Raw genomic sequence first — 15,089 nt, 5'->3', positions numbered from 1 at the left:
AAAAAGGTCTGAAGGTCATGAGATACACACACACACACGTTAACGTGACGTTAACTCGAATACGAACTTTTATTGTACGGTACATCCATGTAAAAAATACAGTGTGGCAAACACATTCATTAAACACATGTTTGTGTCACTTCCTGTTTCCCCGATAAAACCTTTTAAGACTTTATAAAAGCATTCTCTGCTGATTGGCTTACAGAAATGTGCAGGATACGAAATGCAGTTTAGGACCGATTAGAGATCCATGTGCTTTCAGGATCAGTCTATATTTGAACAGCGAGGTGTTTGTGGCCTGGAAGCCAACGTTATCCCACTGATTCCGTGGTGTGTTTAGTGTGTTAACACAAATCAGGAGTAGGAGAGAGCTGTGATGTAAAATGTGTAGTGTATTGCTCTGTGATTAACATCTAGAAACAATGGGTGCGATATAGATGACGTATTCAGACACGTATTAAGGTTCTGTAGCACCTTTGACCGACGGACGGAGAGCTTGTCCGCTTTGGTTGGTTGGATTTATGCCATTTACACAGACGACAAAGGAAAACTGAAGTTTGGTTGCAGCATGGAAAGGGATCTGGAAGTCTGTGGGTACGACGTGGGCTGAAATGAGGTGTCGATCATTTAGGGCTGAACCTAAACGGCGCAGTAGTGAGTGGTGTAGCGGACCAGCTGGGAGCTAGAGCTAAGCTGTCGTGGTTCTCGTCACAGCTCGTCACCCAGGTGCGACTTCCTGAACTCGTCACCGGTCAACATCTCCTGAGCCTCCTTCATGCTGGCCACGACTGTGGATGAGACACAGATCAGATCTCGGGTATCATTTCACCTGCTTGGGAAGTTACAAAATGAGGCAAAAACGGTAATGTCACAGCGATCATAAAACAAAAAAACAACAACCTGGAAAATACATAAAACAACCCAGACAGCTCACATCCAGGGGCGAGTCCGCGTGAAGCGAAACTGAAAGCTTGCGAGATTCAGGATGTTTTGAATAAAGCAATGGGAACTTAAGAGCTGTGCCCACACTCTGACCACACAAACACCAACTCCATTTCATTTCTCAGAATAAGCTCGATTTCACAGCCTCACCTTGATCTGCGTTGCTGTAGAAAAACTTGTAGTTTGGGTTTCCGTTTTTATTCGTGATCTCAGGACGGACTTTACCGCTGGGGTCTACGAGGGGAAGAAGAAGAGAAGAAAAAAAAAAGCATTACGTTTGTGGAGGTTTATGTTGGAACACAAATCTACAGCACGTGTCAATAACTGGGTCATGTTTCCGGTCACTTCGGTTTGCTTCTGTATGCTGATAGTTACATGAAAAGAAAAAAAAAAAAAAGACAACACCACAAAAATTAAACTAGTTTCCTACCTAAAAAGAGTATTCTGGGAATGTAACCTCCATCAGGGCTGAAGGCATCGTCTTTTGGCTCTTCTTCATCCTTAGAATGAGAGAGATTTTGTACATTTACTGCTGGGTTTCTCAGACAGACGAGTGTTCGGGAAAAACACGTGTGGAAAAACAGAATCGTAGAATTAACGTAGAATTGACAAACGCAATAGTTGGCGTTACAGACATTGAGGAAAACGTCAAACGGGGGGGAATTGAATAAAATACAGCATAGAATATACATATAGAATTTAGTACCGAGTCCAGAAGACGACAAAACACAGAAATGACTGGAATGCTGAATAGAATATGGATTACAGAACAGCAGAGTTAAAGGATTACCGAATAGATTCTATTTTATTTGTTAATAAAATATAGAATCGGATAGAATTTCGAACGGAACGGAATATAGGACGGTGCCGACAACAGGATATGGAATTTAATGAAACGAGGAAAGGAATTAGAGAAAGAATGACTGAAATTGAATGGAATTTGATAGTAGGTCACGTCAGTATGTAGTGTGCTGGAGCTGGAGACGAGCTGAATTCTCACCTCCAGGTTAACCATGACAAAGTTGTGAGCCAGTTCAGAGATCTCCTTCGACTCTGCAAACTTGGGCTTCAGGGCTTTTTATGGGGGAAAGAAAAAAAAAAGGAAACATTTTGGGTGAACGCCAGGAAACCAAGAGCCACAAACACTCTTTACTTTTAAAGCTATCCCACAGAAGATAAAAAGCACCACAGACTAAACTCTGCATTCCTACAGCAGTTTGTCAGTCAGTGGAGAAACACAGAAACGTACCTTTACAGGCTCCACACCAGGTCTTATGAATGATGACCATCACCGGTAGTCCACTATACAGAACGAGGGATAAGAAAAGGAGACATTATTGTTATTATTATTATTAATATTATTATTATTTTAAACACCAGGTTCGACGTGATGTTACTCTGCGTTCAGTTTTATCTGATTCTTATTCATTTTCAGAGTGAGGAGCGTTAAAACGTCACGCTTTCCCGACGTACAAAAAACTGAAAATGAAAAGCAAACAAAGATTCTGGGGAGAGAAAACAAAAAGAACCCGGTTGCGCAAGTATGAACGCACTTTGCAGCGCAGTCCCGTGATTTAACACTGGATCTGAATCTGATTCTGAAAGGAAAAGTTACTTCAACTTCCCATCTTCTTGGTTTCTAAACGCTTAAGCTGGGTTCAGCAAAAAAAAAAAAGCTCACAAACAACAGTGTGTGTGTGGTATCTCATAGAACACAGTGAAGGACATCACGATAGACAGAGCGTCATCAGAAAGAACAGGGCGTTCCTCCGAACACAGAGGAAAAGGTTTTACGTCCCTGATCACATAACACTGCAGGTTTAACATACCCACTTATTGATGCTCCAATAAAATACTCCACGTATCCATCTTAGTGACATGATCTCCACTTCACACTCACCTTGCTCCTGCCTCTTTCTTCCCATCTTCCAGGCTCCTCCAGTGGATGTGGTCTCCAAATCCTGGGGGTAAAAAACAAAGAACAGCTTTAAACCCAGTCCACTTGTCCCTGTGGATCAAGAAGGCTCGATCCCAAATCGGTCTTTGTTTCTTATCTAGTGCCTTTTCTTAATAAGAAAGCGGTTTGGGATTTAACCCTTTTAATATGGTCTTAATTTGTAACAGAGAAATCATGAAGCTCTGCTTTAGCCGTTTTCTAAGCTAGCTAGCTAGCTAGCTAGTTAGCTTAGCAAGCTAGCTAGCAAGGGTTCTTAAAAACACAACATATATCACTAAATGAATACAATTCGTTCTGAAATAAATAAATAGTACACACGGTTTAATAAAATAATTTATGAACATGTTCCTTTTAGTCGGGTTTTAAAAATACTTATAAAACGCCCGCTAGTATTAACAGAAATTAGCATGCTACCGTTAGCATGCTAATTTCTGTTATTTATTTAAGAACATTTATAGGGATAAATTGTACCTTTTCCATCTCCCTCTGCGGAAACTCCTCGAAAATGCGACAAGAAGAACATTAAAAGCAAAGCTACATTGATTAAACACGACTGCATGTTTTTATTATTATTGTTGTTATAATTATTTACACCTTAGCATTAAACCCTCACTGGCTTCCCAGACCCGGCTTCGAAAATAGAGAAGTTTAGGATCCGGCGGACATCCTATTTGTGCCCCGCGTCCCAAACGTCTCTCTGTTATACACTTAGTGCACTAGATAGGGTGTAAATGCAGCAAATTAGGTGCATACATATAGGCAGTTAAGTGTTATTTGGGATTATACCCAAATTGTAAATTCATTGCTGTGTAGGGACGCTTTTGAATATAATTTGCGTTTCAGAATCAGATTTTCTCCGTTTTTATTTAGAACAAAAAAAGAAATTAGAATAAATTAATTAAATTGTGATTATTTAAGTTGATATTATGAAAATAAAAATATGAAATAAAAATGAAAATTAACAGTTCATTATGTTTTCTTAATTCAGCAACATCACCATCCGGAGTTTTCTGTAATCAATTATTATTAAGATTTGAAATATTTCATTTTGATTTTTTTTCTGAACATTCAGACTAGAAAATTATACTAAACATAATATAAAAAGTTCTACTATTATTCATAAGTGAACTGAGACTTTACGGTCTTAAACACACACACACACACACACACACACACACACACACACACACACACACACACACACACACACACACACACACACACAAACAAACACTAAACAGCATATTTTATGCTTCAACATGTTTAATTGGAAATCATTCGGAACACCACGACATAAAATGTATTAAAAAATAGATAAATACATATGTTTAAATAATTTTATAAACGTTTAAGTTATACCACAAACATTTAGGTTTACTTGGATTTTGTCTGTAGGAAAAACAAACAAAAAAAAAAAACATTATTAGCTCGCCGGTGTGGAAAATTCTATAAAAACATCTTCATCCTGATCAGACGTGTGGGGAGTTGACGAGGTGGTTGAACACCCGGTTGATGGTGATGGTGCGGATCTGAAACCCTTTCAGGACCTTGCAGAGCTTCAGGCGTCTCTCGAAGGAGTTTTCGTTGTCCACGGAGACCTGAAAAGCCGATTCGAGATTATATAGATATATGTATCTTGTATATACTGACAGTTGGCAGTATATAATAAATAAAGAAAAATAATAAATAGAAATATTAATTTTACATTGTAAAATCTGCTTTACCTGAACCTGAGCACCATCCAGCAGTGGGGCAGAAAAACATCCCTGAGAGAAAATTCATACAGAATATGTCGTATGAATAACTTTCTCTATATACACAAAGCAATTTAGCTTTAAAACATTCCAATCTGAATTACATGAATTGTACAGAAACAGTCTATAATCATTTTGAGCAATATTACGTTCAACTGACTTCACGCTTCACACATAAAACTTAGCTAATCCAATAATTCGGTTTATTTCCCATCCCTAGATAGCGCTTGATATAGAGATTCTGTCATATCGTACATATGTTTTAAGAAGCATTTTAGTGTGTTTAGCTCATACCTGAATAAAGTTTTCTATGGTTCTGACCACCGTCTGTTCCAGGATTTGATCTGGATCGTGGTAAGATTTAAACGTTGCCAAGTAATATCGAAGATCTTCCTGAGTACTCTTCAGACATTCATCCTGTGGTGTGGAAAAAGTGTGGTAAAGAAAATGAAAAGAAAGTGAGAAAATGTGCCTGATCGCCTGATCTGTCAAGCTAACTAGCTGGGTATTAACCTGAGTTCAGAATAAAACTAATGGCTGTATCAGTATTGCTACATATAAAGTTTTTATTTTAATCCTGTTCGCATTCACACTTGGGCTGCGACGCCGGATTCATCCGTACACCTCAGAGGGATTATGAGACAAACTGAAGACGATATTATCAATTTATTAACAAAGATTAGTGATGAAGGAGAAAAGAGAAAATGGGGGTGTAAGCAGTATGAGAACAACCACAGCCATGGATGTGAATCAGACTGAATGTGAGTACCTGCTCCAGGGTGAACTCTGGGGCTCCCAGGCATATGGAGTTCTGTCGGATGAAGAGAAATAAATATTAATAATTAATATTACTAAATTCATTCATTTCCATTCGGTATTAAATATATTACTTATTTATTAACTTGTCTTATAGTATACCGACAAAATATATTAAATATAATATAATATAATATAATATAATATAATATATAAATAAACCAAAAGCTTAAGACAAGTAAATAGTGATAATTAAGCTTCGTTTGTTGGGAATCAGTCAGCGAGTCGGCTCACCATCGGCGTGCACGCGGACAGCGTCTCGGTACGGGTGCACGTCTCAGCGCTCTGCTCCGTGCAGTTTAACCCTCTGAACAGCTGATCCTGCACCGCAACACACACATTATGCTCATACTCAATCCTCAACAACTCTCCCAGACGGAATGTTAGCTTGTTAGCTATACGTACTGTCTCGAGCGCATCTGTCACTTTCCGCAGAAGCGCGTTACCCAGGTCCAAGCACGCGCTGCCGGAGAAATGCACGGGTCCGCTGCGCGCTCCCGCGGGCCCGGCCGCGCACACGGCACACAGCAGAGACAGCAACAAACCTGTAAAGTAAAGAAATAAATAAGTAATATAAGTTAAGAAGGAAAGAACGTGAATAAAAAGGTTAGTAAGCTACTTACAGCTACTTACACTGATAGATGCTCTTCATCATGGCTGCAGCTGATCATTAATTCTGGTGCCATGTTTCCTTCCATATATATACTGTATATACATACATATGTGTGTGTGTGTGTGGGGGGGGTGTATAACGTACAAACACACACATTAGTCTATTTACTTTTCATGGGGTGTTTCCCTCTCAGACTGTGTTAATATTCTCAATTTTAAAAATGAAACATACACACCCACCCACACCCACATACACACACACACACACTGAAGGGTTTTATGGATGTAATTTCCACGGAGTCTGGCCTTATCTGTTACTGTAAATCTAATCTTTATGTACATACTATGAGTGAATAACAGCTTTAAATAAAAATACGGAAATGATCTCAGAATTGTTCGACAGAATTGCTCTATCGAATATTGGAAATTGCCAAGTCATACTGTAAAGTGAAAATGAAAGTGCATCAACAGTTCACCCAGTATAATAAATATAAAGGACGACAGAGCATTTATGCTGGCAAAGCTTTGTATTTTGTATATGCTCCAAAGAGAAATTATCAGTGGATTGAGAAATCCACATATAAGGTATTGATTAAATTAAATGTTTTTAAACCCAGGATTTATGTCTAAAGTTTTGAGATTTTGCGGAAAAACACAGAGTGACAAAGACAATGAGGTCATCCAAGGACATCCCCCTGTCAAGAATTCTGTATGTTGGTATGTACACGTTAGGTTAGAACATGGACCTGTGAGTAATGGCATGAAATGATGTCAGCTGCACGTAGGTAGCCGTGTGCTTCCCTGAGTACATTACTAACCTTTATCTCTAAGTGGCAGAAATATCCCCAAAACGGTGTGCGATGTAATGTCTGAAACAACAGGAAGTGAAAAAAAAACAAAAACACAGTATCTCATCCTAACAGTATCTCATCCGAACCTAGAAAAATTAATGAAACCAAAAGGAAACTCTTTTTTTTTGTACATTTTCTGGCATCCTACACTCTAAAAAATGATTCATGGGGTTAGTTTGTAAAACTTAAAATAAACAATATTTTCAGCATAAAATAATTAAGTTTGTAATATGTACTTGTATTGGTGAGTTGATAACTCATTTTAATAAGTCTTTCAAAATTAAAATAAAGAATACTGTCTTAACTTAATTATATATCGATTTTGAACACACACTTTTACCTTCTCGTAACAACAGAAAAATATTAAGTTAGTGAAACTTGTATATCTAGTGAGCATCCTTTAGAAGTTGAGTAAAGGCGGAATTTGCCCGGACGTGTTTTTCTGCCAGAGAAGGACTACTAGGAGCCGGAGAAACAGGAGAATCGAGGCTATATAGGTAAGTTAATATTTTTGCTTTGTTTTAATCTCAGCAGCTACCAACTGCATGCACAAAAAATCGTTGACTTAAGTAAAGTTGTCCGCAGATTCACGTTTCCCGAGTCAATAACTCCTGAGCTAAACGCTACACCTCTTTTCTCTCGTAGTAATGTAGTGAGGCGGCTACAACCGCGTTTTCCTCAAAATCAGCTTTCCTCCACGGTGGACAAAATACATATAAACCTAAATATGAAACAAAATGAATGCGGCAAACGTTACTTAAGTAAGTCGTTGTTGTCACACACTAAACTGAAAAGACAGTTTGAGCTAAGCTAATTCATCGATTCTAAAGTTCATAGACGTTTAGCTAGCTAGTATGTTCAAAATAGGCATTATGTTTTGTTTTACAGTGGCAGCTAAATGATGTTAATTGATATCGAACATGTTTAGTGTCGTCCGAATTTAAAGTATACACTGGGTTGATTAAGACTTACACACACACACACACACACACACACACACACACACACACACACACACACACACACACACACATACACACACACACACATATGCATACATGCATATACATACCTGCATACATACATACATGCATACATACACACACATATGCATACATGCATATACATACCTGCATACATACATACATACGTACACACACACACACACACACATATATACAGTATGTATACATACATACATACATACATACATACATACATACATACATAAACCTGTAACAAGTTAAATAGTTAACTAATAAGCAAGTTCATTTAAGCACAATACCTAACATGACAATGTGTGTGCACGCCATCTTTATCTGCTGTGACGTTTTCACAGTTGATCCATCTTGTAACCTTGTAAACTTTGAGCTTTTTGTAAATTTGCCATTACAACATTTGAGTTTTTATTTTTCTTTCATATACAATCTGCAGCATTATGTTTGATGGTTAGGCAGCTGACACATTTCTTTAAGTTTGCAATTTTTCATGTGTAGTAAGTTTTAACTCCTAAGATTTAACTCATGTGTCTAATGTCCTATTCCTTTCCTTGACTTAAAACACTGACATTGATTTTGATCTACTTAGGATGATGAGGTGCCATAAATTTTGACCCAGCCAACGCCAGTATTATTATTGAGGGAACGGAAGTCCTGCAAGACCTGGATGTATCCAGAGCCTGTGCCCTGCTAGGGCTGGTATATGCTCTCAACCTCAGCTACCCAAAGGAACTAAAAAATACTTTTGAGGTGTTTCAGAAAATAATTCTTGAGCTGGATGGTCTGAAAGCTAGGCCGAAGGTAATATCTTTAAACAATAAACTGTTGTATTCCTGAAATGTTACATGTAAAAGTTTTGTTGTGCATACGCATACAGAAGCTGTAATTTTGACAATTTTTTACATGAAGGTTACAGTGTTGTATTTGTTTGAGACTTTATGGCGGCTGTAGTTTATGTGATGAAGGTAAAATTTAATACTTTGCAAAAAATAAAAAAAAAGGAAGAAAACTTTGTTTCAGCTAGGTGGACCCAGTAAGCTGGCAATTGTGTCTGTTGTAGGAATTCATTTTCCACGTTCCCTGTGATTTATTGTTATTTTATTTTATTTTATTCTGATATGTACCTACCAGAAAAATACTTGATTCTTTACTTGAAAAAAATACTTTAGTCCTGGATAATTATCTTTTTGCCAAAGCATTGTTTTGTCAAAGCACTCTTCTTGTACATAAGTTGACATTGGTTTTATAATAAACCAGTTTCATCATAAAACTGGAATTGCTGTGTTATTTCTCCTGACTGAAGTGAAATAAGTTACTTGTACTCAAAAAAATTAAGGTAACAATTTGCATGGACATATCTAAGTAGAATGAAATCAAAATAAAGAAGTTAGAATAGCTTAAATTATGTAATTTGACCACTTAATATCACCAAAACTTTGAAATTAAAATTAAGTTGTTTCAACTTAATTAAGCTCTTAGAGGTTAAGTCAAATCATGTTGGTTGTACTAAACAAATTGGGTTAGTCTAACTATAAAAGGTACATGAAATCTACTTAATAATGACTGAGTTGAAGCTACTTAAAAAGATGCATGCAAATTGTTACCTTAATTTTTTTAAGTTGAGCCAGCGTTTTATTTTTTAGAGTGTAGCGGCTGTTACCTTACAGCTGCACTGTAAATTCGAATTAGTTCAGTTTACTTAAAAAAAAAACTTTGGAAACCGATTGCCTTATTTTTTCAAAGTAAACTTAAGGCAAAAATCTAAGTTAGGTTAATAATTAGCTACAAGTAAGCTGAATTTATTATTTCTGAGTAAATTTATTAATAAATATCAAGTAAGTATAATAAGTACATTTAAGTTAATATACTTCTAAATGTTTATCAATACTTAATATATAATACTTATTAATATTACAGAAAGAAATTAAGTAAGCCTACTATATTAAGTTAATATTCCATTTTAAGTAATGACAACATAAAAAACTATGTGCAATCAGTTTCCAAAATTTTTTAAGGTAAAGTGAACAATTTTTTTTAAGTACTGCTAACAGAAAAGACAAAAGACACAATCTAAAACTCTGAAGTTTTTTTAATAAACAATAAACAGAGTTTTAAGAACAATGCAGAAGAAATACTAAATATATAAATATATACTTCTAACTAAATAGCATGGGGACCATCAATAACTGCCACTTGACATCAAATAACTTTTTTAAAAAAGAATTTTAAATCTTTGTAACATTTAATTTGTCAAAAACAAAAACATACAGCATGTGGCAAGTTTGAGACATCACCAACCACAATTTTTCCCTCGAGAATGATTGCCCTTAATGAGTCGACATTGAGGGCATGTGGAGTTTGGGCAGGCATGTCTTCTGGTAAAACTGTGAGCAGGCCAACATCAGCTGCACTCAGGTCTATTCACATCTGAATCCTAAACAGAGAAAAGTAACAAGTGGTAATTTCTCCATACCTTGGAACAGTGTCCTGTGTAAGCATGATGCATAAGAAAGTGTGATCTTGTTTTAAAGGGAAAGTAAAATGTAAATTAATTTTAATTAATTACCTTTATATTGTTTTACACAAGATACCAATTGTGATATCTTGAGCTTCCCTGCCCAGTTTTGGACATCATTTTCACTTTCAACATCCAGAAAGATAGTAAAGACATTGCTAAAACCGGCCATGTGATCATAGTTGTTCAAATGTAATCTTGAAGTCACAGGAACACTTTGCTTGCAGAAAAACAAACTTTATTCAACAATTTATCATCTTCTGTTTTAGCCTCCACTGTTAGTATTATTGTCACATCAGTAAACTACATTTGAATGACTATGATCACAAAGACTATTTTTGGCTAGGTCAAGAGACAAATAACTGTGTACTCTTCAACTGATCTATATTCTAATGGACCCTAATACACAATTTAGCATTAGCACAAATAACAAAGAAGTAAAACACCAACACATACTTACAATGCATGTCCTGAAAACGTCCATAGAATTATCCCCCAGGAGGATTGAAAGGCCATGAAGTACTGTAGTGTGCACACAAGTTACATCAGATGACTATGAAAAACAGAGAATGAGGTTAACAATCATACACAGACTACACAATAAAGACAACTACATTTTCTTTATCATTGCACTTTCATTATTCCTCAAATGAGTACACAAATGGGCAAAATAATAAGATTCACTGCATAGCTCCACTAAATCACAAACATGGCATTTGTAACACACTACACCATTACTAGACCTCCCTGATAACACACTTCTTTGTGGGGGATGGAATTTTGAAAGATGTACTTTCAGTGCATTAAATGACAAAAGTACATGGGCAATCTGAGTGGAGGCCTGGTATTGGAACAATTTGAATATGGTTTATGCGATAGTTCTTAAGAAGTTGTGCCCTCTTTTCAGATGTAAAGAAGCAATACTTACAAGTCCACTGCTTGGCAGAATTCAATCAAGAGGAAACCTAAAAAGAAAAAAAAAATGAATTACTTAAGTTAAAGGCAAGGTAAAGGCAGAGTAACTTGCAATGAAGTTCACATGCTCATTTAGCATTACATTTTTACCAATAAAATGAATTAATCCACAACTTTAACAATGAACAATACTATTGAAAAAATAAAATTATCATGCAAGTCATATGAAAAATGTTTTGTGGACTATTTCTTTAAAACTAAAACACGCAGCTTTAACAGCTTTAATCTGTACTATTCAGTAACCTACACTTCAACGCTGTCTACAACGCAAGATGCACGCGCAGTGCACGCGTTGGCGACATTCAGACCGGCTGTGTAATTAACCTTACTTTTGTATTTTCGCGCGCAGTTTTTTTGTCTCCCATGTCCCGTTTTTTCCTTCCTTCCTTCCAACAACTCGCGAACCCCCCGCCACACCACACCGCGATGAAAATGGCTAGATTTTATAACGCATGCCAATTATAGACGAGTTAAGTTACACTGCCAAGTCCCGCATTGTCACGACCAAGTAATCAAATTAACAAAAATAAAGCATTTTTAAATAATTTACCGGCAATGATCTAAAGTGCAAAATAACATTTTAGATGATTGGTATCCAACACGAGGTGTTCAAAGCTACAAACGGTCCAAAAGATGTTTATGTAAAGACAAGTTTAAACGTTCCTAACATGTTCTGCAAAGTAATATTAATTGAAGTGTTGAATGATTAAAACTAACAAACAAGAAAAACAAAAATATGCCTTAATTAATTACCTTGAGTGGATGCTCAAACCATCTTCAGTCCATGAGCTTCAGCAAAGTGTGGCGAGGGGAGTTGTGCTACATTGCGCATGCCCAATGAAACGTCTCAAACATTTCGAGTAACATTACATAATTTTTTATTAGTAATCTCAAATATTTATTTTAACATTTTACCAATAATTAACTATTTTTAGTAAACTTAACATTTTAGTCAGATTTAAGTAAACATAATACCATTTTTCTAGTGAAGTATACTATTTGATTTTACAGTGTGCTGTAATATTTATATAATATTATTATACATATAATAGTATTATGCCTCCTAGAATCGCATAATATATAATATAATATAATATAATATAATATAATATAATATAATATAATATAATATAATATAATATAGGTAACAGGCAGAGGTGGGAGTAAGTCACACGTGCAAGTCACAATCAGTCTCAAGTCATGAATTTGCGACTTAAGTCTGACTCGAGTCAGGTCATATGACTCGGGTCTCCCATCTCTGGTAACAGGTACTAAGCCGTTTCAAGGACGTTCCGGTTGGTATCAAGGTGAGAAATGACAAAACCGCCACTGCACCACCAGCCTGAACCGATACCGACTGTAGCCTCAGATTCCACAACTACAAACGTAACAATAACCGGATTAAAAATCCTTCTGTGACAAATAAACAAGACAGTTGACTGTTGTCCACGTACCTGTCAATGATTTGTTACTATAGAAACGATAACATATTAACCCTGTGATTTGCAGAGGTGGCAAAAGTACACACACCCTTTACTCAAGTAAAAGTACAGATACTCATTTTTTAAAAGACTCCAGTAAAAGTAGAAGTAGTGACTACACTCTTTTACTCAAGTTAAAGTAAAGAAGTATGGGCTCTGACATGTACTTAAGTAAAAAGTCGTTGGTACTACTACCTGTTTAGTGTCATGCTGGTAAATGGATGTCATGTATATATATATATATATATATATATATGTGTGTGTGTGTGTGTGTGTGTGTGTGTGTGTGTGTGTGTGTGTGTGTGTGTGTGTGTGTGTGTGTATTTATATATAATTTTGGAGTGTGCTGATGGATATTTGTGGTGTTCATCAGCTCATCAGCCACAAGAGTGTTACGAAAGGCAGGCACTGATGTAGGTGAGATAGGTTGGAGTCAGTGTTCACATTCATCCCAAAGGTGTTCAGTAGGGATGAGATCAGAAAACAACCACATATAGCAGGAAAGGTCAGGTGACCCAATACTTTTGGAAATATAATGTATACCAAGTGTATCACCAAGGCCATATCCCAAACTGTAGGGAGATTCCAGCTCTGTCCTTGAAAACAACTCAAAATTATTGTGATGTTTTACAAATGACAAAATTAATGTTAAACAAATTAAGCACTTCGGCACTTCGTGTTTTTTGGGTTGACACCAGGGGCGGTTCTAGGCTTTCATCTTTAGGGGGTTTTATCCCTCAGTGAGAATTTAAAACAAGAAGAGTTCTATATTATATATTATATGATAACTCTGGTAATAAGAATAGTGAAATATTCACTGCTTTTGGTTGCCGTCTTTGCGTCTTTCCGCCGATTAACGTTATAGATAAACGCCTCCAGCTCTGACTGCGCGTGCACGCTGCGCGTACCTGTGCTTTTCCGTTCAAATAAAGCAGACAGCTGAAAACGCACTTTTGAAAGACTACAACACGCGTGTAAAAGCAAAGTAAAAAAAATCGCTCTTGGATCAAACTGATAAATAATTTTCTTTCCCATCGACGACATGTCCTGCATTTTAACGTCATTTTTATTGTTTATTTATGAAAGTAAAAATGATCCTTATAGTTTTAGGGTGGATGAGATTACAGACAGGGGGCTGAAGCCACCCTAAAAAAGGGCTAGAACCGCTCCTGGTTGACACAATTCGCAACGCATTCGCCAGGAATCCTTTTTGACGCCGATTATTGTATGAATATGGCCATGTGTGTTCAGGAATGTCCTCGTTGTTAGTTATTTTAACATCGGTGACTCCCTCTGAATTAACATTAGCCATTCCTTTTGTAGGTGTGCTGCTCATTGTTAGCTCCGCTATCCTTAGTCTATGTCTGATAGCCAGTAAATAATACAGTACACCAGTCACATGGGGAAAAAGCCGCACAATGAGAGGATGATAGGCTGGAAACAACGCTCAATGAGAAGAAATAATACTAAAAGTAACGAGTCCGTTTTGAAAATGTAAGAAGTAAAAAGTACAGATATTTGTGTAAAAATTTAATGAGTAAAAGTAAAAAGTTGTCCGAAAAATAAATAGTGGAGTAAAGTACTGATACCAGAAAAATGTACTTAAGTACAGTAACGAAGTATTTTTACTCCGTTACTTCCCACCTCTGGTGATTTGCCATAAAAATTAATCAACACCTTCTCAACAAACAAGAATCAAGAATTTCACACACACACACACACACACACACACACACACACACACACACACACACACACACACACACACACACACACGTGGTATAATACTTTTATTTAGCAAAAAATGACCACCTCGGAGATAAGAAAGGTTTGCAAGTAAGATGTTTATTGAGCAGTTGTTACTTTAGCGTATCTGACTCCAGACTTCTCGACACACTGCTAGGAAATGGATTTTCTTCTAACGTAATAACGGATCATTTTTCGTAGAACATCCCGCGTAAGTTATCGCGCTAACATTTTACCATTTAGCAAAGCATAGTTAACTACGAGAACCAACAATTCTTCCGAACTGTAGCTAGAAAGAATGCTACTTATGAGCTTTTCTACAACCAGGTTTCATTTCCAGGTTTGTTAAATGTTATTTCACGGTTTAAAATCGGCTAGATTTGTCTTCATCACACGGGACAAATGGAAGCGATAGACGTACGTCACTTTAGTTAGCGTTCCC

At 36.6% G+C, this 15,089-nt stretch overlaps 2 protein-coding genes and 2 long non-coding RNA genes across 4 annotated transcripts; 1 reads left to right on the top strand and 3 right to left on the bottom strand.

Annotated features, from left to right (window-relative positions):
- Positions 1-45: 45 nt before the first annotated feature.
- txndc12 (thioredoxin domain containing 12 (endoplasmic reticulum)) lies at positions 46-3,574 on the bottom strand. The gene is made up of 7 exons (XM_027156760.2): positions 3,371-3,574; positions 2,843-2,903; positions 2,192-2,244; positions 1,943-2,016; positions 1,373-1,442; positions 1,093-1,176; positions 46-788 (listed from the first exon to the last, which is right to left on the bottom strand). The coding sequence occupies exons 1-7, from the start codon at positions 3,456-3,458 to the stop codon at positions 709-711; spliced, it is 510 nt and encodes a 169-aa protein (XP_027012561.1). The 5' UTR covers positions 3,459-3,574; the 3' UTR covers positions 46-708.
- A 570-nt stretch (positions 3,575-4,144) lies between these two features.
- zmp:0000001127 (interleukin-12 subunit alpha) lies at positions 4,145-7,120 on the bottom strand. The gene is made up of 7 exons (XM_027156821.2): positions 6,103-7,120; positions 5,875-6,014; positions 5,704-5,790; positions 5,423-5,464; positions 4,948-5,070; positions 4,624-4,665; positions 4,145-4,497 (listed from the first exon to the last, which is right to left on the bottom strand). The coding sequence occupies exons 1-7, from the start codon at positions 6,122-6,124 to the stop codon at positions 4,369-4,371; spliced, it is 585 nt and encodes a 194-aa protein (XP_027012622.1). The 5' UTR covers positions 6,125-7,120; the 3' UTR covers positions 4,145-4,368.
- Positions 7,121-7,193: 73 nt separating this feature from the next.
- LOC113649126 lies at positions 7,194-8,769 on the top strand. The gene is made up of 2 exons (XR_003442072.2): positions 7,194-7,429; positions 8,520-8,769. It is a non-coding gene; the product is annotated as an uncharacterized LOC113649126 (long non-coding RNA).
- A 1,232-nt stretch (positions 8,770-10,001) lies between these two features.
- LOC113649172 lies at positions 10,002-12,297 on the bottom strand. Its single transcript, XR_003442083.2, has 4 exons — positions 12,174-12,297; positions 11,374-11,410; positions 10,906-10,998; positions 10,002-10,364 (listed from the first exon to the last, which is right to left on the bottom strand). It is a non-coding gene; the product is annotated as an uncharacterized LOC113649172 (long non-coding RNA).
- Positions 12,298-15,089: the final 2,792 nt, after the last annotated feature.

Source organism: Tachysurus fulvidraco, chromosome 1 (assembly GCF_022655615.1).
Source record: "Tachysurus fulvidraco isolate hzauxx_2018 chromosome 1, HZAU_PFXX_2.0, whole genome shotgun sequence".
Taxonomy (NCBI): domain Eukaryota; kingdom Metazoa; phylum Chordata; class Actinopteri; order Siluriformes; family Bagridae; genus Tachysurus; species Tachysurus fulvidraco.
Note: the sequence above shows the minus strand (reverse complement) of the source record. Positions and strands in the feature narration are given on the sequence as shown.

Coding starts and splice junctions, on each gene's coding strand:
- txndc12 (XM_027156760.2), bottom strand. CDS start 3,458: ATGCAGTCGTGTTTAATCAATGTAGCTTTGCTTTTAATGTTCTTCTTG. Junction 1,443..1,942: donor TTGTCATGGTTAACCTGGAG/GTGAGAATTCAG, acceptor TCTCATTCTAAG/GATGAAGAAGAGCCAAAAGA. Junction 1,177..1,372: donor TCCCAGAATACTCTTTTTAG/GTAGGAAACTAG, acceptor TTCCCCTCGTAG/ACCCCAGCGGTAAAGTCCGT.
- zmp:0000001127 (XM_027156821.2), bottom strand. CDS start 6,124: ATGATGAAGAGCATCTATCAGT. Junction 5,465..5,703: donor TGTCCGCGTGCACGCCGATG/GTGAGCCGACTC, acceptor TTCATCCGACAG/AACTCCATATGCCTGGGAGC. Junction 5,071..5,422: donor CAGAGTTCACCCTGGAGCAG/GTACTCACATTC, acceptor TCCACACCACAG/GATGAATGTCTGAAGAGTAC.